Here is a 24,831-nt window from a genome sequence, read left to right as displayed (position 1 = left end):
AAGAACAACACACTTAATGTGCGAGTCTTGTGGAGTTGTGTGGCATCTTGGAGACTGTTTTGCTGCATATCATACAAAAGAGAACTACTAAGTACCAAAGACAATGCAAATAAACAAATATAAGAAAACAAACAAATTTTGTATTTATTTACGTATGTAAACCTTCAAAATTTTATGAAAGTAGGGGAACAGGGTTGTGAACTTATGAGAACTAAAGATGAGATAAGTAAAACTTAACAATTTCTAATCTCCCAATAATGTCAAGAACGGCCGGCAACAAGCCAAATAATCCGGATCAGCGCTGCTGGCGCCAAGCGAATACATTTGTACGAGACGTGCATACGGCAAAGCATTAATAAACATAAGCAACTCTGAGGACCAATGCTTTTCAAAATACTTGTGTTGCATCAAAAAGACCATCGTTTTAAAGGCAGCAAATTTTCGTTTAATGCAGTTCTGTTGGCCATTTATCAATGGATGGAAAATATTAATGGAAATAAAAGATGATAACTCATGGCAACACAGATTTCTACAGAGGTTGTGTGTGAACATGTGTAATATAGTATCAAAAATTAACTACATAGAAGGTGTAAAACAGAAGCAGTGTCAATTGATATAGGACAAATCAACGCAGCACACGCAAACACATAAAGAGTTCTGTGCCAAACTGCTTGTTAATGTTTTTTTTTCTTTTTCAAGAAACGCAAGTGACTACAATAAAAACATATAGTTTTAGAGAAGTTCCCAGAATGAATTATCACTCTGCAGTGGAGCATGTACTGATCTGAAACTTCCCGGTTGATTAAAACTGTGTGCCAGTTAAAGGCAAAGGTCCCAGCTTCAAGTCTTTGTCTGGCACACAGTTTTAATATGCCAGACAGTTTCTTTCCAGAATTGCTGAAAACATCCCTAGTGATAATCTTGGATGGCCTCCAAATGTTGCTACAAATACTCCACATTATTCAGCTGTTCTCGGTAAGATGCTAACTTTCGCAATATGGAAAGACAAAATTATCAAGAGGTCGAAAAGACGGGATGAGGATCTCAGAGAAAATAAGAATACTGAATTGTTCAAATTGTGGTGTAACATGCCAAAATTTCCTAGGATCCACAATACTGAGGAAATTGCAAAATGATAAGGGCAGTCAGTAAATTTATTTACAAATTTATGTACAAATTTATGACCTGCATGTCATTGCATTTTTGTTCTTACTGCATGGTTATTTGAGTGAGACTCAACATAATGCTGTGTGCCAGCTGTGTAAGGAGTCAGTACCAATGATTAGTTTCATGGACTATATTGGAACCTGAGGTACTCAAACAATTACTTAAAAATTTGTAGTTGCTACCACTCCTTATGCAATAGAAGAATCTCAAATAGCATACTTCAAACTGTCCCTGGTTATCTGCAACCACAATAGTTTATTAAATAAACTTGCACACTTAAAATGAGAGTATAATGGTCGCACTGAATGACAAAAAAACTAAACAATGCTCTTTATCATCTATGCCCACTATGCTCTGAGAGAAACAGGAAAGCAACCACAAAAATTTAGAAATGTAAGCCAAGAGTTGAAATGAATGGATGTGTTGCAGCCAACAATGTGGCTTTAAAAAAGCAGGTCAAAATCTTCTTACACAGTTATTATGAAGCACACAGGCTGTACATGCAGTCAGTGAAGGTGTGCAGAAGGGAGCACAGTGTTCCATCAAAATTATTCCACAATAATTCTTGGTCACAGAACACAAAATTATATGCAATAAAACAATATCCATACATATCCCCTAACAATCCTCATACATCTGACCTTGAAGCAGTATTTAATATCTACATAAATGAAAAGTTCATTATCAGAGAGAACGAATTTGAACTTAATGGAAGCTGAGAAGCTTCCTACGAAATTGTTACAGGCATATTGTGATTTACGGCAGTTAAGTATACTGGCAACTCTTAACTATTACTAACTGGCAACTCCCAATCCTGTATACAACTGACAAAAATGTCACAAGGAGGGAGTGCATGATACCTTGTTGCAGAAGTGGATACTACACTCCTGGATACACCTGAAAATGACTACATTGTGTGTACTGTTGAAACATACTACTTTCCAGATGATCATATCACCTTGCTTGTCTGAGAGATGTCCAAGTTATGTGAGGGGACAACAATTATCAGTTTTCCATTAATATAATTTATCCAAAATATGCAGTGGCTTATGTATTTAATTTGAATAGCAACTGTAACAATACAGAGCTACCATCGATTTATGTTTAAGCATTCAGTCTCTACAATAGAAGTAATACTAATCAAAATGACATTTTCGGCTTACCCAATTCAAAACAATGGCATATATCCTGACAAGTTTTTGGAAATCAAATTAACATTAAGACCACAGTGGTGCTAACATGATTGATGGATGGAAGCAAGTACATCAGTAAGTAGGTAGGTTAAATGTCACCCTAAGTAAGGAAGGCAGGTAGGTTAGATTCTAAGAGCTCACTGACAGCAAAGTCACTGTAGGCACCTACAATACTATGAGTGGGCTACCAGCATAAATGTAAACATTATACAGGTTCCATTGCTTTACTCTTCTTGGACTGATATCACCACGAATTTTATGTTATTTATATAGAAACATTTATCTCAAAAACAGCACAATAAACAATAATCGGCAGTTTTCTATGGAGCAGTAATTGGGGTTACAAGGAGAACATGAATGAGAAATTTGATGATCTAATTGGTACTTACAACTGAGAAGCACAAAATTTTTATTATCCAAGAACACTTATTAGTTGCATACAAAGTCCTTACAACGGTAAAACAAAAGTGGTTAACATTTAGTACCCATTTAAATGGCATTAAACATGTGTTTCAGCAATCAGGATTTATCATTCATGTTTCTAGTTCTTAGCTATCAGAGCACACATTAAGTTCATAGTCAAGAAAAAACTATTGGCAAATTTAGTTCTGCATCACTGCACAATATTTTTATGCTTATTACTGTAGTACTGCCACTGATAGTGTCACTATAAAATAATTTGAATATTTATAGGGAATGCATAGCAAAATGCAAGAAGAGGCCAAACACTGCTGGTGGCTTCCCCTTAATTAGAACACTGCACATGTCACTTTCAACAAATGACATAAATCCCAAGCAATACAGTACTGAATAATAATGCAAAGCAAACACTGAAAAAAGGTAAATGGAAAAATTCAACAGCTTGTCAACACAGGATACAACACAAAAAAATAATTTTCTTGGCTGTAGCTAAAAATTCAACTCAAACATAAGGTGTCACAAGTTACCCAGGACTTCTCCAGTGAAGCTCAGTATGACAACAGACAATAAGGAGGATGGTGGTATATGACCTACTAACTTTTTTAATATTATAATAGTAGACACAAATCATCTTTATTGTTTGGCTGAGAAAACGCTATCAAGAGCAGATTAAGACTACTGATCACTACACTACAGACAAACCTAGTGGGTTGTAAACATCTATCTTATAGAATGAAGGAATAACACTTCTTTATTGAAATGGCGATAATCTATGTTCCCTTGATATAAATGAACAAGATTAAACTATATGTTGGCTTTTCATCCTACCCATCAGTTCCACATGCAGCTGTCAGAGTGCTTAAGCATACTCAGCCAATCTTCTACAGTGTATAGCTGTAAGTGAAATATACTATACTAAGATTGGATAACTCTCTATTACTAAGTGACTCTACCAGAACCCAGTACCAGTTACAGATCACATTTCACATAAATATTGATCAAATTTAAAAATTTAATGTGTTATCATAATCTACTCATTAAGAGGTATAACCTTATGTTACAAGTTTAATGCAACAAGACAAGTATTACAGTTAGAAACTGTGTGTTTCTCTTTTGGCAGCACAACTGATGGCGTGCAAATACCTGGATATTATTTATCCAGTATTTGAGAACGAGAGCACATAGCGACTCCCAACAAACTTTACACGGTTTAAAACCTTTAAGGAACTTTTTCTCGCTGACATGCACTACAAAATGATGAAAGGAAAAATTTCATCGCTTACTACATTTTCGGTGTTCATGAAGTAAAACATCAGCAGCAGACATGACATTTTAATTCAATACTTCTTTACTACCAACTCTATACACAACACAGTTTGTCTACAGTATCCATATATACCACTGAACGTACCTGAAAAATTATATCATTGTATGACACACAGTTCAGGAGATACAATGTCATACACATTGAGATGTGTAAACAAACTAGCTTTTGCTTGAAGCAGAACACAAATTACCCAAACTACTTTCATCCAGTGTTTCATAATGAGAGCATTTGGTGACTTCCAATGAGCTTTAAGCATAATTTCAATCCTTTTCTGAATTTGTTCTCATTTACATGCTTAACAACAAATATTTAACACATTAATTCATTCGTAAAGTAATCCAAAGTCTGAAGCTGTTTTATGCATAAGAGTTTGATTCTTTAAGGAATCTGGTAAAATACTAAACAATAAATGAGGAGATATGTGTAGGATTGCACCACAGTTCAACACTTTAAGACCAAATATTGATACATATTTTTATTTGCTTAATGTTCTCCACCTTTATGAAGATGTGCTGGTGTACTCCCCCTCCCCAAACACAAAGATACCAATACACTCAAAAGAAACAAACATGGAAATACACAGGGTGGTCAGAAATAGAATGCAAAGCATCAAAACATGTACACATGTTGCAGAATAGTTTGTGCTGAGCGGAGAAAAAAAGCATCATCAATATGTTGTGCCATTTCTGAGTTAATCAGCATTGAAGATAGTTAATCAGGCTGTTGTGTGTACAAATTCCAGTGGTCCTCCAAATACAACTACTGTCTGTCATTCTTGTAGCACAGATTATAGTGCGTCAGACTTCTCAGCATTTGGCTTGCGTTCAGACCTTACTGCTGCCCCATGTCCAATTTTTTGATCACTCTCTTGTTCGGTTTTTAGGAAACCGAACGAAGAACACGTATGGCAGCACCGTCTTTGGCAGGTTGTTTGAATCTGCGCACACAATGGCCTGATTGGCTAACTTCAATGCTAATTAACTCAGAAATGGAACGTATAAAATTTTTTCCTTAACAATTAATTCTCAGCACAATTTATGCTACAACTCCCTTACAGTTTTTCAGACTGTTTCTGACCACCCTGTGTAGGCTTAGAAATGCACCTATTTAAGAAACACTTAGAATCTAAACTTTTAAACTCCTTTCATATTTCTGAACTAAACTGATATGCTCACAGGTAAAAATCCATGTTTTTGTAAATAACCAAGGACCAAGACTTACATCTAATACCACAAACAGGCTTGACTATTTTCTCACTATTTTCTGATAAAGCAAAATATGGTCATACCCTACAAAAAAATTTCAAACTACAGAATAAGAGATTTAGTTACCTGAAGAAACAAAGGAACCATACAAATCATCCATCCTCTTTCAAGTTACTTTTAGAAGTACTTCATTCACAAATCTGCACAAAATTTCTACGTTTTATTGCCAAGACTATTTTCATTTTGAAGATCTAACATTCTTAATTCAGCATCTTATATCCCTTAAGTCCTTCCACTTAAGTTATTCTCTTATGAAACACTATCTTCACCACATTATAATGTTACTTGCAACAGCATTACGAAAATCAAACTAAATTCAAAAGATGAAAGTTACAGTCAACATGACTGAATAAAATCAGGAAAGATATAACGTGAATTGCAAAGAGATTACACTACATTTGACCAATGCATGATGTCCTTCACATTGCATATTAATAGTAAGAACAATTACATGCAAAACTAAAAAGCATTTTATTTAAAACAATACAGTCCAAAGACTCTCAGTTGATGTGACTGCAATGTATTGCACTTAAAGAGCTTCACATGGCAGGCTAAAGCAACTGACAAGTAAAAAAATGAACATAAGCTGAAATATATTTGATTTATAATGAAAAACCTGTTGAGTATTTGACACAGTGCTTGAGACCAACAAAGTGGCCACACTTACAGGCACAGCACTTCACGAACTACACATGCCAATTAAGAATCACATTCCTCTCAACATATAGATTGCTGCTTCATGTAGAAGTGAAAATTTTTGCAGGATGAGAAGACAACGTTCACTACAGAGAATGGAAAGAACAAGCTCCTCCCCTCTTCACTCAAAATACATTGTTGTAAACTGCAATAAAAGAAAACTATGTTCAGCACATTACTTCAATGATCATTTTTAAGTGACAGCATGCATTTATTTGCAAGTAAGTTGCACATTTAAGTTCCAATTTATTGAGTGGTTTCTAGGCTCCATGAATGCTGAACAATATTTACAGAATTTAAACGATACTCAACAATAAACAATTGTCACCAGAAGAACGACGAACAAGGAACATCTGACGAGATTTATTTCAATTGTGTCAGTACTTATGTATCCCACAAAAGAAAGTATATCATCTGGCAAACACTACCATTTAAGACCCGATTTCCTGGGATAATGCAGAAGAAGACCAGCACAACAATAAGTAAGGATAATGGCTCACTGTATAGTGAAAGTAATGAACAATGGAGAGTAACAAGAACAAGCGTAGCTCAGTTTGTAAAATAGCCGTCTTCGTCAGTACGTGCATTTATTGACTACTTGAAGTCTCAACTAGACAGAGAGTGACTATCATTACCCATTCCACTGTTTTTGCTCCTCCTATATCTTGCCTGTCTTTGACCCAACCAACAAAGGGTTGGAATTCTTATTAATGGATTTGGCACGATTGGTAGGAGTGGCCAAATTCCCTTTCTATTGCCACCCCATTTCCTTGCTACGATGCTACACGTGTACCGCAACTGTCTATGTGTAGTGCGATTTGTGTGACAGTGAGCAAAACTTTTCCGAAAGTCTGTAAATTGCATAGCAGGTCGGAATTTAGTACCAGCCCGTATTTACCTAGGGAGCTATGGGAAACAGCCTAAAAACCACATCCAGGCTGGCCAGCACACTGGCCCTCACTGTCAATCTGCCAGGCTTATTTGATCTGGGGCCAGTGCACCTCCCTGTCCCAAAAATGGTGCTTTAACATTCACGGCTATTGTGAGGGTACTCCACCACCAATAACAATACTTTTTCAAATTCAAATTACTTCGGTATTTTTAATTCTGGTGTCCCCTGTGCTCTCTCTCTCTCTCTCTCTCTCTCTCTCTCTCTCTCTCTCTCTCAACACATTTCTTTAATATTCTAAGTAGCTACTTCTATCTTGATTGCAAAGTGGAATGCTTAGTGTGTCAACTTGGAAACCAATGCATTAGGTCGGAATGCATCATTATAGGTTTGAAAGTTGGACCAGTAAACCACACAGCCTGAATGTGAGTTTTAGAAGATAAATTTATTAATATACAAAAATTTTCAGGACAGAGGCTACACACACAAACTGCCAAACTCAAGAAAACCAAAGTATACCGCAAATCTGGAATAAAGTAAGGTAGCAAAAAATGAAGAAATGTAAGATCTTATGAAGAAACATTTCCTCAGCATATCTTCAAGCTGTCTAGCATAAAGAAAGCAGTTAGTAGTGTAATCACATTTTCTTCTGACAACAAATGGATAAAACAGATTTTGTTGTACAGTGGAATCTCATTAGTACGTCATTCATTACATTTTCCTGCATAGTACGCACATATTTGGAAGTTCTAGTCAAAACTGCATTAAACACACATTAAACTGACTTGTTTGTGCATTCTACCTTCTTGCTTACCACATTCAAATTTAGCAGTATAGGCACTGTCTGGCAACTGCAACTTTTGCCCTTGAGAGTTGTCAGAGTCGTGGGACTAGGAAGTTTGCAGTTTTGTGATGTTGAAATGCGCATGAAGAGACAGCTATTCAGTGTTGGCAACTTTGCAAGTCATACAGAGCATTTGCTACAGTACAGATAACAAGTGGGAGTAGTTCATATAGGCTGGCAGCAGCTCTGACAACTTCCAGTCTCTATAGCAGCCAAACGAACTGAACAGTGTGTAATTCAGTCACTGGTCTCCTCTGTTCATGTTTAGTGTTTGACCGATCCTCAGTTTGTGATAATTTTTTTGTGTTAAATGGTATTCTGGTACATCATGCATAAAAAACAGTGAGACAGACAGAAAGCAAGTGGAATCTTATTCAGGAAGTGGACAGAAATTCACACATGAAGCATGTTGATTCTGCACAAAAACTGAGTGTTTCTCCATCAACATTAAATACAATAGTGAACAAATAAAAAAATAATTGAAGCAGCAAGTTTGGAAGAAGGAAACCACAAATGATAATGAGAGGATGACATTCAGTTTCCAGAACTGGAAAACATGCTGTTGAAGTGGATAAACCAAGCTTATGGTTCGATTATTCTGGTTGATGGTACTGTGGTTCATGCTAAAGTAATATGTATTTTGCACAAAAATTGGGTCTTGCAGATTTCAAAACATCCAATGGTTGTATCAAAAATGTTCAAGAACAAACATAATTAAGTGTATAAATTTGTTTGAGGTGATTCTGAATGCATGAATATTGAGACTGTTTAGTCGTGGAAAAATACTCTTCCATCGATCATAGAAAAGTACAGTCCCAATGATGTTTGTAATGTAGATGGAACGGGCTTATTTTTTCACCTTCTGCCTGACAAAACCCTAGAGCTCAGAGGTTGGTGGCAAATTTGATGAAGAGAGGCTAACTGTTTTATTATGTTGCAATGAAAGTGGAACAAGAAAGTTGGTGCAACTAATAACTGAAAAGGCAGAGTGTCCACAAAGCTGCAAAAATGTGCAGACATATCCATGTAAATATACACCCAATGTGAATACATGGGTAACAACAGTTATGTCTGAACAGTTCTTGCATGCCTGGGTTGCAATGTTGGGGGTAGAAATAGGAAAATCATCCTGTTTATTGACCAGTGTGTGGTGCATCATAAAGATACGTTGTATCTGCGCAATATAAATGTAGTGTCTTTTTTCCTCCCAATTGTAAAAGCCACCTTCAGACACTTGACCAAGGTGTTATAAAATGCCTGAAACAAAAACACAGAAAGATTTTTGTACAGAAGAGGCCATCCTGTCTTCATTCTATGATGAGAAAGGTTATGTTCCTGGATGCTATGCACGCATTTTGTAAGAACTGCCTGGGATTCCATGCAAGAAAGCAGAATCAAACTGTCTCAAGAAGGCTGGCTTTCACTGCATACTTATAGAAGACATCATGCTAGAAAACAAAGTAACTGTACCTGAACAATGGTAGCAAATAACTGGGCATAAGAAAACACTGACTACCTTAGCTTCAATCAACATTTTGAAAGTGACAAAGGTCTTGTCTGTTGGTCCATGACAACTGATAAGTGTTGCATGGGCAGATGGCAGAGAAACTAGAAGAAAGTGAAGAGGAGGATGGAGCGGAACCTTCACTGCTTTCTACAATGCCAGAAGCTATTGACGCAACGGGCAGAGTTAAGCATTATGTTTTAAGTTTTATAATCAACGAACAATTGATGAACACATTAACTAATATGGACAATATAATAATAAAATTAAGACAGAAGAAAGTCATCTATTGGTGTATTTGCCAAACCTTTGTGAAGCCAGGACTACACACACTCTGTTATTATGTCATAGTGAAGTTAGGCTAACAAGATGTGCAATATACCAATAGTTTGTTAAAACAACCCCTGTTTAATTACCTGTAGGGATTCACTAATGGAGAAATGCTAAATGAATGATGTTAATTTGTTATGAGAAGTATAACAAAAATTGCAGTTTTAGCATATTTTTATTTTTTTTTACATCGAAAGCCCAGTACATATTTTGGACATTAGAGGTTACAGTCTCACATCACATGATTTTCCTGCATTTCAATTAGCTGAGAGAAAATATGTATGTGTCTGATATATTGGATGTAGCCAATGTCACACTGTATTTAACACATTTTTGCTTCTTGCACAGTAACACTTAGTTTACCAAGTTTCTGGGTGTGATATTTTGAACTTAATCTTGATAAGGTGCATTTTGAGTCATAATTTATTGACACAGCATGCCAGGAAGTGTGGCATTATGAGATCACATATTACCCCAAATTCGATACCCTAAATTTCACATTTTCACTGAAGAAAAAATTGAATCGTTACCAAATAAGGTAATTTTTGGTAGTACGTTTTCCTGCTTATGACGTTCAAAAATCTGCAGGCCTTTCAAACACAAGCTAATGAAATTCCACTGTAGTCTATATTTTGTTACCCACTCTAACATTTCCCATTTTAAGATTTGTCCAAGTTCCTGAAGATGAAACTGTAAAATGCTTGAAAATCTGTTGCAAATAATGTGAACAACGAACACCTGAGTGAAAAATTAGTAAATGCAGTCTTTTCAGGAGAGAGAGCTGATGTGCGCGAATCGTATCAGCTTGCAATTACAAACCGAGTCACATATGGATAGTTCAAAGTACTGCTATGAGTTGAAATAGGCACTTCCCAGTTTCTCAAAAATGGATTTAAATAATTCCCTCGCAGTATAGAAGAAAATCACCATTCTCTTCTTCGCAGACTTTTCAACATGTGAATTATAATCTTCAAACACCCACTTTTGTTTCTACAATTTTAGAAATTTCATTATAATAAAGCCATGTGTCAAAATCTGTAACTCAACAAGAAAAAACTTCCTCACATTACTGTGGTCTTGCAAATGCTTTGAATTTCTGACACAGATAGGCTCAACGATTTCTCTGTCGCAGTGTCCACCATTAGTTTCCACACAGTAGTGAAATTCCCTTGACCAACAAAACTGATCACATTGAGTAGGAATGGTTTACACAGCTTTTCTGCTAATTATATAGGATGATAATCTGTAGCCTTTTAAAAGTGTGAATGCAGCTATGGTGAGCATCTTAGGTAAAAAACAAATTTCAAAATAGTTTTCTGTTGATCGTGTTCCACAGCTTTTATAGATTATAAAAATGGCGTAATGTAACATCTCCAGCTGCTATTAAATGTATTCTTTATTGTGCAAGCAGTTTCAGTCAAAGACCAATAACCAGCCATTAGTGTTAAACATTTTTTTTCCCTTAGACTTAAGTTAGAAGTAAAAGTAAGTGTACTAAGGTAAGGTATTTTGTCTCATTTTTTTCATGTACTGTGGCAGAGGAGAACCACCTCAAAGGGAACTGATACCAGTGCATTTACTCACTAATTGCCACTTGGACCTGTTGACGGCATGGACAACTTGGTGAGAAAATGTGTAAAAGCTCATTGAAAAAGTGAAAGTGCTTGTGAAAATTACTAAACATTGAGCAAATGAAATTTTTTGTCTAAACATGAACTGCAATGCCCAGTGTAATAGTGTAATTTAACTTCTTTGCTGCCCATAAGGATTAATGTTTTGTTAAGCAAGACAGGACTTGTATAAAGTGACAAGTATCTTTAAATGTAATCTTTGCTTTAAAAAAAAAATAAATAAATAAATAAATAAATAAATAAAATAAAAAAAAGGGGGTGGGGTGACATCACTCATGATGAAGATGCATAATTTTTGTTAAAAGTACAACTTGTAGGTATTTTGTGATATTGTACAACAATACACCGTGTGTAATTATTTTGTATGGGGATTTTCGTATGGCCAGTTCATGTAAGTATAAACTTGAAAAAACATGCTTACTGTAGCTTTTGATAACATTTCTTATGTAATATTTTGTGTGTGGGTCTTAAACAAAATTTCTGGGGTCACTTGTGGTCACTGAATTGCCCAGTTAGCCATTTCCAATATCTATCTGGTCAATCCAATGAGGGGATGATGTGACGAAGCAAGCTTGGATATTTTTGCTTCCCCTCGTTTTGCCATCTGCCTCCTTAAAATTCATTTTTTCACTGTTAACTAATTACCATTAACGTAAGTGAATATAATCTGCATTTCCATAAAAGAGAAAGGTTGGCCCTCAGTTTTAAAGAATATAACACAAGACCTAATTTTGTGCTTAGTTTTACGTATGTAATTGATTTTCTAATTTATTTGGACTATTACTAGTTAGTATCTTCTGTTATAGGGTGAAATCAGTAATTGTTTCGTAACTTAAATTCTATTGTTGACATACAAACAAATATAAATTCTGTAATAATTGTGAACATTTGGAAGACAATACTATTATCCCTAAAGTATTTATTTGGCTCTATTCGAAAACATGTTAACAAAGCCAGCACTTAATTAATTCCAAAACAATTTCCAGTTTCATCGAAACCTGTTAAAAAGAACGAATTTTTTGATGTATGCAGTTAATTGAATGAGTTAAGTTTTAATTGTAATTTCTGTAAATTTAATTTCAAACACTGTGTAGTTTCAGTACCTATTATTCTGAGGATATATAAGGGCCCCAATTTTGGCATGAGGCAGTCAGTCCACGACCGAGTTTCAGATGAGGAAGCTGTGTCGGTTAGAATGACAACTTAACAGTGAAATAAGTGTTACACCAATAGGCCATGTGCTAATGCACTGGCTGCGTCTGTTCAATTTATTTGAAAGACTGAACAGTGTGGTTAGGCTTTTACTGCTCATAGATGTTCAACAGTAAACTATTGTAGCAGTATGTGGATGTTCGCCTGTAAACTATTAATGAGGCTTATGGGAAGTTAAAACAACAGTGCGCTGGCCATATAACTGTGTAATATTAGGGGCTTGTGAACAGTGAAAGTAAAAGACAGTGAAACGCAACTGTGCATCTGTCAGCTACATCATTTATAGTAGACAGTAGTTGCACATCCAATCCCAATTTTTTCAGCCAGAATGTAGACACCGAGGACAACAAATGAAGAGATAAACTATGCAGGAGAGCACCACCACAAACTGTCCACCCAAATGAATGTCTGTGGCTAAACTGTGATGGAGAGCAAAGGTGACCACACAGTGGTAGAATATACCTCTGAACACAACACTGCTGCATTAGCTCCATTAGGTGTGGGAGATATTTCAGTCTATGACTGGATAAAATTAACCACAATGTCAAAGTTGTACTACACCAACAATTTTTGACTTAAATGAAGGATAACAATGAACAATTTCAACTTTGAAAAGCCACTCTCTGCAAAAGAAACTTTGCATCTGTTTATTTCTGTGAAGAGTTTAACTATAAAGTGATTATTACAAAACCCGTTTTAAGAGTGTTCGTGTTTTGTATCAACATCATGATTTACTTTGTATTTATATTGTTTTTACTTTTTATCTGGGAATATTTTTATCTATTCTATTAACTTTTGGTGTTATCTTCATATTCTGCCTTTCACCTTACTTTTTATGATAGTCTAGTTTTCACCACTATGAGGTTATTTTCATCTTCCACAATTTTACATGTTACTGTTTTAATTTCTTACTGACCATTTTTGTAACTGTTAACTCGCATGACATCTGGCATTGTATTTGGTAACTTTCCTGTTTGGCTTACATGAGTACACCAAGCTGTTGGTTTGCTGTGTTCCTTCAAATAGGCCACTACCAACACAGGCTTCCTTGTACACTGCACAGACTTATCTTACATTCCTATGTATTTTCATAAAATATGGCACATTTGCTTTTATAATTAACCAAACTATTTTGGATAATATAGACTATATATCATATTTCTATTTCTCTAGGTAACTTTATTTTTGTTTCCATATTTTTGTAGATTTAGAAGCACTTCACTGCTCTACTGATGATAGGTCTATTTTTCATGACCATACATTGTTCAAAGGACTCTGCTGTGGTAGAAAAATATTCATTTTCTATATTTTTGATTGGAATGTTTCCTATTATTAAGATGCTGTGTTTTATCCACTTCACATACCATTACACTAATTTTTCATCAAACTGGGTACATCCAACTCTTTACTTAATATTGTGATAAATTTTCTTTTCTGTAATACCATCAACATAAAAGAAAATCTTATCATTTAGAGCAATTTTGTGTTTGCTGATTCTTTTCAGATTTGCAAATGGTTGATTTTTTCAACTGAAACTAGTTTTCTTATTATTGTTGTTGTTGTTGATGTCTTCAGTCCAGAGACTGGTTTTATGTAACTTTCCATGCTACTCTATCCTGAGCAAGCTGCTTCATCTCCCAGTACCTACTGCAACGTACATCCTTCTGAATCTGCTTAGTGTATTCATCTCTTGGTCTCCCTCTACGAATTTTACCCTCCACGCTGCCCTCCAATACTAAATTGGTGATCCCTTGATGCTTCAGAACATGTCCTGCCAACCAATCCCTTCTTCTAGTCAAGTTGTTCCACAAATTTTTCTTCTCCCCAATTCTATTCAATACCTCCTCATCAGTTATGTGGTCTACCCATATTAATCTTATGCATTATTCTGTAGCACCACATTTCGAAAGCTTCTATTCTCTTCTTGTCTAAACTATTTATCGTCCATATTTCACTTCCGTACATGGCACAACTCCACACAAATACTTTCCGAAATGACTTACTGACATTTAAATCTATACTTGATGTTAACAAATTTCTCTTCTTCAGAAACACCTTCCTTGCCGTTGCCAGTCTACATTTTATATCCTCTCTTCTTCGGCCATCGTCAGTTATTTTGCTCACCAAATAGCAAAACACATTTACTACTTTAAGTATCTCATTTCCTAATCTAATTTCCTCAGCATCACCTGATTTAATTCAACTACATTCCATTATCCTTGTTTTGCTTTTGTTGATGTTCATCTTATACCCTACTTTCAAGACATTGTCCATTCTGTTCAACTGATCTTCCAGGTCCTTTACTGTCTCTGACAGAATTACAATGCCATCGGCAAACCTCCAAGTTTTTATTTCTTCTCCATGGATTTTAATTCCTACTCCTAATTTTTCTTTTGTTTCCTTTACTGCTTGCTCAATATACAGATTGAATAACATCAGGGATAACCTAAAACCCTGTCTCACTCCCTTCCCAACCACTGCTTCCCTTCCATGCCCCTCGACTCTTATAACTGCCATCTGGTTTCTGTACAAATTGTAAATAGCCTTTCGCTCCCTGTATTTTACCCCTGTCACCTTCAGAATTTGAAAAAGAGTATTCCAGCCAACATTGTCAAAAGCTTTCTCTAAGTCTACAAATGCTAGAAATGGTAAATTTGCCTTTCCTTAATATATCTTCTAAGATAAGTTGTAGGGTCAGTATTGCCTCACGTGTTCCAACATTTCTACGGAATCCAAACTGATCTTCCCAAAGGTCGGCTTCTACCAGTTTTTCCATTTGTCTGTACAGAATTCTTGTTAGTATTTTGCAGCCTTGACTTATTAAACCGATAGTTCAGTAATTTTTGCATCTGCTGACACCTGCTTTCTTTGGGATTGGAATTTATTATGAAACTTTCTGGCAGATTAAAATTGTGTGACGCACCGAGACTCGAACTTGGGACCTTTGCCTTTCGCGGGCAAGTGCTCTACCAACTGAGCTACCTATGCACAACTCACGCCTCGTCCTCACAGCTTCACTTCTGGCAGTACCTTGTCTCCTACCTTCCAAACTTAACAGAAGCTCTCCTGCGAACCCAGCAGAACTAGCACTCCTGAAAGAAAGGATATTGCGGAGACATGGCTTAGCCACAGCCTGGGGGATGTTTCCAGAATGAGATTTTCACTCTGCAGTGGAGTGTGCGGTGATATGAAACTTCCTGGCAGATTAAAACTGTGCCGTGATAAGCAAAGGTCCTGAGTTCGAGTCTTGGTCCGGCACACAGTTTTAATCTGCCAGGAAGTTTCATATCAGCACACACTCTGCTGCAGAGTGAAAATCTCATTCTGGAATTTATTATTATTATTGTTATTGTTATCTAATTATGACCTAGACAATTAAAACTTTTTAATAATTTCTAAAATTTTTATATATTAAAATATATTTATGATTGCTTCTCTCCAGCCTAACAATTTCAAGTGTAAATGGTGAACTCTAAATTACACAAAATAAATTTGTTTACTGCATCATTCATATAACAGCTGTCTGCTGTTCTGACACGAAGATGAAGTTTCATAGTTGGCACATAATGTATCTGTGGATCTATGAAATATCTACAATTCAGAACTAAAAAAGAAACAAAAATGAATTTGATTCATACTAATTACAATACTTTATTACTCTCACCTAGTACTGTTTAATTATTCATATGCACATTGCACGACTATGCTAACTATGAATTTCACCAAACTATTCAACTGAACTAACCAACCACAACCACAATTTGTAAATTATCAATTTGTAGTTAAACGAACATTTTGTGGGTAAATAATTATGAGGAAAAAAGGCAAAAAAAGCAGTTTCTAGTGACATAGTGAGAAATTGGAGATTTTAAGTGAGGGCAGCTGTTTAACAATATTTGAACCAATATATAATGTTGAAATTTGAGCTAGACATTTTTCTTAAAGCTAATGTTTGTGGATAACCTGAAAATGACTGATCATTTCCTGTATAAGCAACTGATCTCATAGATGCGACACCAGACAAAAACATCCCACTTCAAAGAAACTAATTCCATAACAGTTTTACCTGTCAACATCACATTTCCTGAAATTTTTTCACAATTAAAAGTACCAAAAAATTATGAGTTTTGGAGAACTCTTTAGTATGTAATGCAGTTAAACTGCATATTTTTTAAGTATACAATTAGATATAAAAATTGTCATGAACACTTTGATCAATGTAATGCCTGCTTGGTTTACTTCTAGAAGCCAGTCATAGTAAAGAATATGTAATATCATGCAAATGTCACAGTAATTGAATATGACAGATGGAAGAATTTAAATTATGCTGCATGAATTGCATGATAGCTTGTTACAGAATCATGTTTCAAATGTGTCAGTGAAAAAATATAGGAAAATTTTACTCTTTTTCACAATGAGCAAGTGTGTCCAAAACATATTAGAAGCTTAGCTGAATCTTCACCAACTATTCCAGGCTGTAACACAGCTCAAGCTTTTTCTGTATTTTTTCTTAGTTTAATTCTTCAGTTCCTTGTGTGTTGTATTTAACAGGTGTGATCTCATGTTTTAGTACCTGCAAAGTGTAGATTTGCACAGCCTGTAGAACAACTGTCATTTGTTTTGAAAGGCTGCCTAAACAGCTCAGTAAGATGTCAGACTCTGGTGGAGACACATTAGCAGGTTAGCAAATTACATAATAGCTTTCTCTGTGTGCTTTTGTAGTTAATTCTGAAGTTAGAAGTACAAGGATGTGTGCATGATGTGTGCAGATGCAGGAGGAACAGGCAACATTTCGCAGAAGAACTGGCCACTGTTCACAAACAGCCAAAGACACTTTTGCCACTGTCAGCCATCTTCTGTCCACTGCCTTAGGGTGTAGCGGCGGTGGGAATCTGGCACTCGCATGGGACACTTATGATGTCACTTGTTTGCTCACGGGTTCTGCTACCAACACACCTTGCAGTGTTCCTGAAGCTGAGGATCCACCCCCACTGCAGGGTGAGTGGCAGGTGGTAACATGCTCATGTCGCTCAACGCGGACAGTTAATGTGGAGGCTGGCTGTTGAGTTGACAGCCAGTCACTTCTTCAGCAGGATTTGAGCAGGTACACAGGAGGGACAGGGGGAGGAGGTGTTTGTCAGTTATTGGGAGCTCCAATATTAGTCGTGTTATGGAACCCTTTACGGAAATACTGTCCAGGGATGGAAAGAAATCCAAAATGCGCTCGGTATGTCTACCAGGGGACCTCATCCGAGATGTGTAGGAGACCCTGCCTGCTGCTATCGAGCATGCAAGGTGCAGTCACCTACAAGTTGCAGCTCACGTCAGCATCAGTGATGTTTGTCATTTGGATTCTCAGGCCATCCTGAGTTCACACAGGCAGTTGGCAGAAGTGGTGAAGATTGCTGGCCTTGGTCGCGGGATGCATGTAGAACTCAAAATTTGCAGCACAGTTACCAGTATTTATCAGTGACCTTTGGTTTGGAGCCGAGTGGAGGACCTCAACCAAAGGCTCAGTTGATTCTGTGAAGGTCTTTGCTGTAGATTTCTGGATGCACTACACAAAGGAAGCAACTATTTCAGTAGCAGAGCACATGTGGAGTGCATTTTTAAGGCTAAGCAGTAATATGAGGTCCTCCGATTAATGCTCAGCACTCGATGTGGAGTGAGCGAAATCAGACTGTGACCAAAGTAAAGAAACTTTGACTGCCAAAAATTTTAAGGGTAAATTGTCAAAGTATTTGTAATGAAGGTTCTGAATTTATTGCCCTCCACGGAAGTTGTCACATTCAGGTTATTCTCGGAACTGACAGCTGGCCAAAATCCGAAGTAGAAAGTTCTGAAATACTTAGTGAGGCATGGAATGTACCTCATGAAAACAGATTAGGCACCACAGGAGAAGTAGTATTCATGGCAGTTGACAAAAATATTACACCTATCAAGGTCGAAATAGAGTTCGATTGTGAAGTTGCCTGGAAGTACGTAAAAGGTATAAGTGAACTCTTGTTAATTGTCGGATGTTTTGGATACTGCCATGACAGTTTCAGAATTGTTCAAAGATAGTCTATGCTCAGTAGTATGGATATGCCCAGATCACGCAATATTAATTGAAGGCAACTTTAACCTACTGAGTGTAGATTGGGACATCTACAGGTTAACTGCAGGTGTTGCATACAGACAGTCTTGTGAAGTACTAACACGTTTTTCGAAATCTGTCCTGAGTAGCTAGCCTACACACAGTTGAAGTAGTTTAGGCCTTGTAGCTAAACACGGGCCCGACCTTATCAGCAGTGTTAGTTGAGTGATAGGGATTAGTGATCACGATACCACAGTGATGATGGAAACTGAAGTTAAATTCATCAAGGAGGCTATGAGAGAATTTTTACTAGAAAGAGCAGATAAGCAGTCGTTAGCATCCAACTTACACAATGAATGTACACCATTTAGTTCCAATATGATGTACATAGAGCAATTATGGGCAAAGTTTCAATGGATTACGAATCACACTCTGGAGAAGTCTGTGCCAAGTGGATTAAGGACACAAAATACTCACCAAGGTTTAATGAAAATTCGGAAAATGCTTAGGAAGCAGAGACTGTTGCATTCTTTGTTCAAAAAAGGATGCATAAATGACAACAGGCAGAAGTCAGTAGAAATTTGTCCATGTATAAACAGACTGATGCACAGAGCATACAGCTACCACTGCCATGCCTTTGGAGATTTTGCCGATGACCCAAAAAAATTCTAGTCCTGCGTAAAATTGCTAAGTGGGGCAAAGGCTTCCATCAAGTCACACACTGGCTAGTCTGATGGGGTAATAGAAGACAGCAAAAGGAAAGCTGAAGTTTTAAAATTTGCATTTAAGAAATCATTCACAAAGGAGTATTGTGCAAGAACATCAGTGTTTGATTGTCACACAGATTATCAATATGGAGCACATAGTAAAAGGGATCCCTGGTGTGGAGAAGCAATGGAAAGAGTTGGAAAGTCGACAGGTCAGGATTGAATCCCAGTTCGGTTTTAATGAGAGTACTTTCTGGCAATGGTCTCTTACTTAGCTTGCATTTATCGTCAAACTCTAGCCCAGTGAAAAAGTCCAAGTGGCGCGTGCGCGCACATGCACACACACACACACACACACACACACACACACACACACACACACACACACACACACATTTACTGAGCAGAGGAAAATACATCACAATTTAAGGTACAGTACCTTACCTCAACAGTTGGAATGCTGGTAAGCTACGAGCCCAATGAACAGACAGGAACAGTAGTCTAGAAGCACTTTCACAAATATAGTGCACATTTAGGTAGGCTGGCATTGGACTTGGTGTCTGCAAGTTAAAAGAAATGTGGTGATCTTGAACTAGTAGGCCTTCCAGCTCGAAAACACTTTCATCACCATAGTCTGCCAATGCAAATGAGTCACTTTCATTTAAATTCTGAAAAGGAATATTTACAGGTTTTATATACACAGCACTGGGTAACACAACCATATATTGAAAATAATTACATCAAAATGATCTTAAATCACTAATTATCACAGTATATTTATGAGGAACATAGTGTTTATACATGCTTATTTTCAAATAAAACACATTCAAGGAGTGAATCTTCAATCTTCCTTAAGGATACATGAAACAGCTGACAGAGGTAGTTACCATACATGTTGTTACAGTGTTGCCAGATTGTCACTTTTTAACGTCTTCCTCCAAGAACTAGAGTTATGAAATGTTTTTCAGAAACAGCAAAATTTCTATAGTGAAATTTGCATATAATACGTGTTGCTAATGTACAATGAACATCTTGTTAAACACATCCAACAACCACAATTTGGCAATAACTGTGTGATGAGTTTCACACACAAATAGCACACTGTGGCTTTCGGTTATAGGGCTACTAAAGGTAACAGGAGCATGGAGGTTGGGCAGATTCATTATTAATAGTAAAAGCAGCTATTCACTGTCATGTGCCAAGAATAACAACATAAAGTTCTCTTCAAAACTACACAGACTTTTGAGCTTTGTCTGACAACCATTATGATGATGATCATAGTTAACACTTACCTTATTAATTATAATTACATTGGACAAAATAAAAGCCACCACTTTAAAGAGCATACTGGTTGCTTTTCAGTGGCGTAGATGGTGTAGAACTGGTAGCACATGGTCACATCACCCTCCACCACTCATGTTATATCATTGCAGTGAAGTTACGTACATGTGCCAGTTAGCTGTGTGGAATCTGAGTAGTAAAACTGGTCGATGTGGAGACGTAACAAAATGGCAAAAGGGAGCTATCGAGTTAAGAGAAGCCCAAGGCCCAACTGGCTGGTAGGTAAATAGGGTTAAAGGACTAAACAGCAAGGTCATCAGTCCCTTGATCCAGAGGTAGTTCACCCATAGATAGTGACATCTGCGGAGGACATGTCCTGATGATGAAAGGCTGCAGGAGTGGTAAAACCGAGACAGTGATGGCAAGACTGGTACTACAGCTGAGAAAGAGTTTACGCAGAAGTGTACGAAGTGGGCGGTACACATGTCAGAGCAGATGAGAGGTCTCCTAGGGTTCATCCAATGGTGGGAAAAGCCTCACCCTGCATCTGACCCCCTGCTGCCTCAATGAAGGAGAAAGACAGTCACAGGGCAAAGAATGTCTTCAAGTTGGCAGATTTAGAAAACTGAAAGTGAAACGGCTAAACCCGTAGTGGACATCAGTTAGACTGTCAACAATAAAAACACAGAGGAGAGAAATAGATAAGACAGCAGTGGCTGTCCACGGGGCTCTGCATGCAACATGAGTCACCCCACCCACAGCCATCCCATCCTTGCTCCAGTGAAGTCAAGGCATTTAAGAGCACCCACTATTTACCACAGCACTACGTCTATAATAGAAAATATGGTGCAAGAGGAAAGGAGACAAACCACATTGAAAAGCAATTAAAATAGAGTAAGAGAGGGATGAAAGAGTGAACTGGTCAAGGACATAGAGTTGGGAGTTCCCACTGCCCTAACCCCAATGCTCCTGCACCACAGGTAGCTTAAAACCTTATAAAAACAAACTTTCGCAGTAAAAATGGAGAAGCAGATCCTGTCCATGAATCATCTGCAAAAATATGAAGCAAAGAATTTGGATAGCCATTCTTAGCATGGACAGCCAGAAGTACAGGGTATTCCACCAGGACAGGAGATACTGTCTATAAGGCTCCACAGGTACAATGTGGCAGTGGCTTGTTATGTAACACAAAACTGGGTTAGCCTGGTGTGACTAATGCAGGGGCAACATAGGATGAAGGATTTCTTCAGGGAGGAACGCAAGGAAAATCACCATGCAGCAGTAGTCTCCTTGATAGTGCAGAGATTATTAAAGGGGGCAGTAGCCAACCAGATTTCATTCCATCTCTGAATAAACAGAGGTCTTATTTGCACCAACAAGTCTGCACCTGGGACCGGCAATGCAAATGGGAGCAAATAACCACTCCTCTAGCTGAAGAGTCAGCCAGTTCATTCCCTTGGATACCCACATGACTTGGGACCAAGAGAAAGACAACTGAGCTGCCAGTATGACTACGTTTGGCGAGAAGGTCATGAATAGCAGAAACCATAGGGCGACGAAAGTAAAAATGGTTAACGGCTTGAAGAACGTTCACTGAATCACTACATATTAAAATGCAGTCAATGGAGACCTGTTTAACGAAGTGTAGGGCTCTGCTGTAAAAACACTACAAGTCCCTGGCAATGAATGGCATTCCTGAACAGCTGGGGATGTAAAAGCATATCCCACCTTATCCACAGTTTTAGAGCCACCAATGTAAAAGAACTGAACATAAGAAACAGCAAAAGGTTATGGGTGCAAATGAGACTTTAGGATCTGGAGGGGGGGGGCACAAGAAGGAAATAGTGAGCACATTCCAGGGAGGAGAGGCAGAGATCCTAGCACAGAGCTGTGAAGTGCATTCCAACTGGTAATACCACCTGATGGCTGGTATGAGGTGGTCAATGACCCTCACATGCAAAAAGAATGGGATTGTTGGATGATCAGGGAACTGTAGATTGGAGCAGCTTTTTATCAAAAAGAAGGTCCAGAAATGAGACTGTGCAAACAACTTCCAACTGCTGGGCACCCAAGTACAGTTCTGCGTCAAGTTGGACCATGGTATAACGACAAACCCGTGACCTGCATTTCTGCACGAGAGGCTTGGAAACCATGGGAAAGGATCCATATAGAGGCCCATCAGATGGCCCCTTGAAGCTCTGTTCTATCGGACGGATGGAGAGCTAAGTGAAGTACTAACTTGAACCTGGAACAACAGGTGGGATAAAAACTGATGAGTAAAAATGAGTAGGAAGCCTTCAAAGCCCCAGTCATGGAGGTCAAGTAATATGTGATGGCACGAAGCAGTGACATATCGCTTAAGAACATAAAATAAGATTGCAATGAGGTGTTTGTGTCTAGAAAAAGCCTTTGGGACTGCTGTTTCCAACCAGATCAGATGGATGACTGGATCGTGCCTCCTGGAAATCACACTGATGGGGTGACAAAATCCCTGAGAATTAAGAACCCAGGATAAACTGCGGGCAATCGTCCTTTCAAGCAATTTAATTTCTAGACAAGTTGGTGAGGCTAATTGGTCAGTAGTGGTCATGAGACACTGAGTTAGCCAAGAGCCTGTATTGGATTGACTGCGCGGTGGGGGGGGGTTGTAGGACTAAACTGAGAGGTCACCAGTCCCACAATTCAAAGTTACGAGGGCAGTTCAATAAGTAATGCAACACATTTTTTTTCTCGGCCAATTTTGGTTGAAAAAACCGGAAATTTCTTGTGGAATATTTTCAAACATTCCCGCTTCGACTCGTATAGTTTCATTGACTTCTGACAGGTGGCAGCGCTGTACGGAGCTGTTAAAATGGCGTCTGTAACGGATGTGCGTTGCAAACAATGGGCAGTGATCGAGTTTCTTTTGGCGGAAAACCAGGGCATCTCAGATATTCATAGGCGCTTGCAGAATGTCTACGGTGATCTGGCAGTGGACAAAAGCATGGTGAGTCGATGGGCAAAGCATGTGTCATCATCGCCGCAAGGTCAAGCAAGACTATCTGATCTCCCGCGTGCGGGCCGGCCGTGCACAGCTGTGACTCCTGCAATGGCGGAGCGTGCGAACACACTCGTTCGAGATGATCGACGGATCACCACCAAACAACTCAGTACTCAACTTGACATCTCTGTTGGTAGTGTTGTCACAATTGTTCACCAGTTGGGATATTCAAAGGTTTGTTCCCGCTGGGTCCCTCGTTGTCTAACCGAACACCATAAAGAGCAAAGGAGAACCATCTGTGCGGAATTGCTTGCTCATCATGTGGCTGAGGGTGACAATTTCTTGTCAAAGATTGTTACAGGCGATGAAACATGGGTTCATCACTTCGAACCTGAAACAAAACGGCAATCAATGGAGTGGTGCCACACCCACTCCCCTACCAAGAAAAAGTTTAAAGCCATACCCTCAGCCAGTAAAGTCATGGTTACAGTCTTCTGGGACGCTGAAGGGGTTATTCTGTTCGATGTCCTTCCCCATGGTCAAACGATCAACTCTGAAGTGTATTGTGCTACTCTTCAGAAATTGAAGAAACGCCTTCAGCGTGTTCGTAGGCACAAAAATCTGAACGAACTTCTCCTTCTTCATGACAACGCAAGACCTCACACAAGTCTTCGCACCCGAGAGGAGCTCACAAAACTTCAGTGGACTGTTCTTCCTCATGCACCCTACAGCCCCGATCTCGCACCATCGGATTTCCATATGTTTGGCCCAATGAAGGACGCAATCCGTGGGAGGCACTACGCGGATGATGAAGAAGTTATTGATGCAGTACGACATTGGCTCCGACATCGACCAGTGGAATGGTACCGTGCAGGCATACAGGCCCTCATTTCAAGGTGGCGTAAGGCCGTAGCATTGAATGGAGATTACGTTGAAAAATAGTGTTGTGTAGCTAAAAGATTGGGGAATAACCTGGTGTATTTCAATGCTGAATAAAACAACCCCTGTTTCAGAAAAAAAAAGTGTTGCATTACTTATTGAACTGCCCTCGTACTTGCATAAGATGGATGGTCCATTAAAAGTGGGAAAGTGGGTGGATCCAGTCAGACGGGTCAAACTATAAAGCGAAGAAGTTAAAACACACAGCAGAAGGTATAAAAAGGTAGGTAAAATCTAAAATCTGGAAAAACGGAAGGATAAAAGAGTGGTCTTTGCATGGGGGAGTAGTCATTGGTCCCAGTCCTAGAAAACACTTAAAGGAGCCCCAACCATAACCACCCTGCCCCTGCTCCAGGAGTGAAGGAAAATC

At 38.1% G+C, this 24,831-nt stretch overlaps 1 protein-coding gene across 2 annotated transcripts in view; it reads right to left on the bottom strand.

Moving 5' to 3' along the window:
• The window catches only part of LOC126469765 (orphan steroid hormone receptor 2-like), a 126,965-nt gene that overhangs the window by 48,612 nt on the left and 53,522 nt on the right, over positions 1–24,831 (bottom strand). For both annotated transcript variants that reach the window (XM_050096987.1, XM_050096988.1), the window contains one exon: positions 19,706–19,929. In XM_050096987.1, coding sequence (XP_049952944.1) covers positions 19,706–19,929 — 224 coding nt within the window. The remainder of the gene's footprint in view (positions 1–19,705; positions 19,930–24,831) is intronic.

This window comes from Schistocerca serialis, chromosome 3, assembly GCF_023864345.2.
Source record: "Schistocerca serialis cubense isolate TAMUIC-IGC-003099 chromosome 3, iqSchSeri2.2, whole genome shotgun sequence".
In the NCBI taxonomy this organism is placed as follows: domain Eukaryota; kingdom Metazoa; phylum Arthropoda; class Insecta; order Orthoptera; family Acrididae; genus Schistocerca; species Schistocerca serialis.
This window is presented reverse-complemented; position numbering and strand designations above follow the sequence as displayed.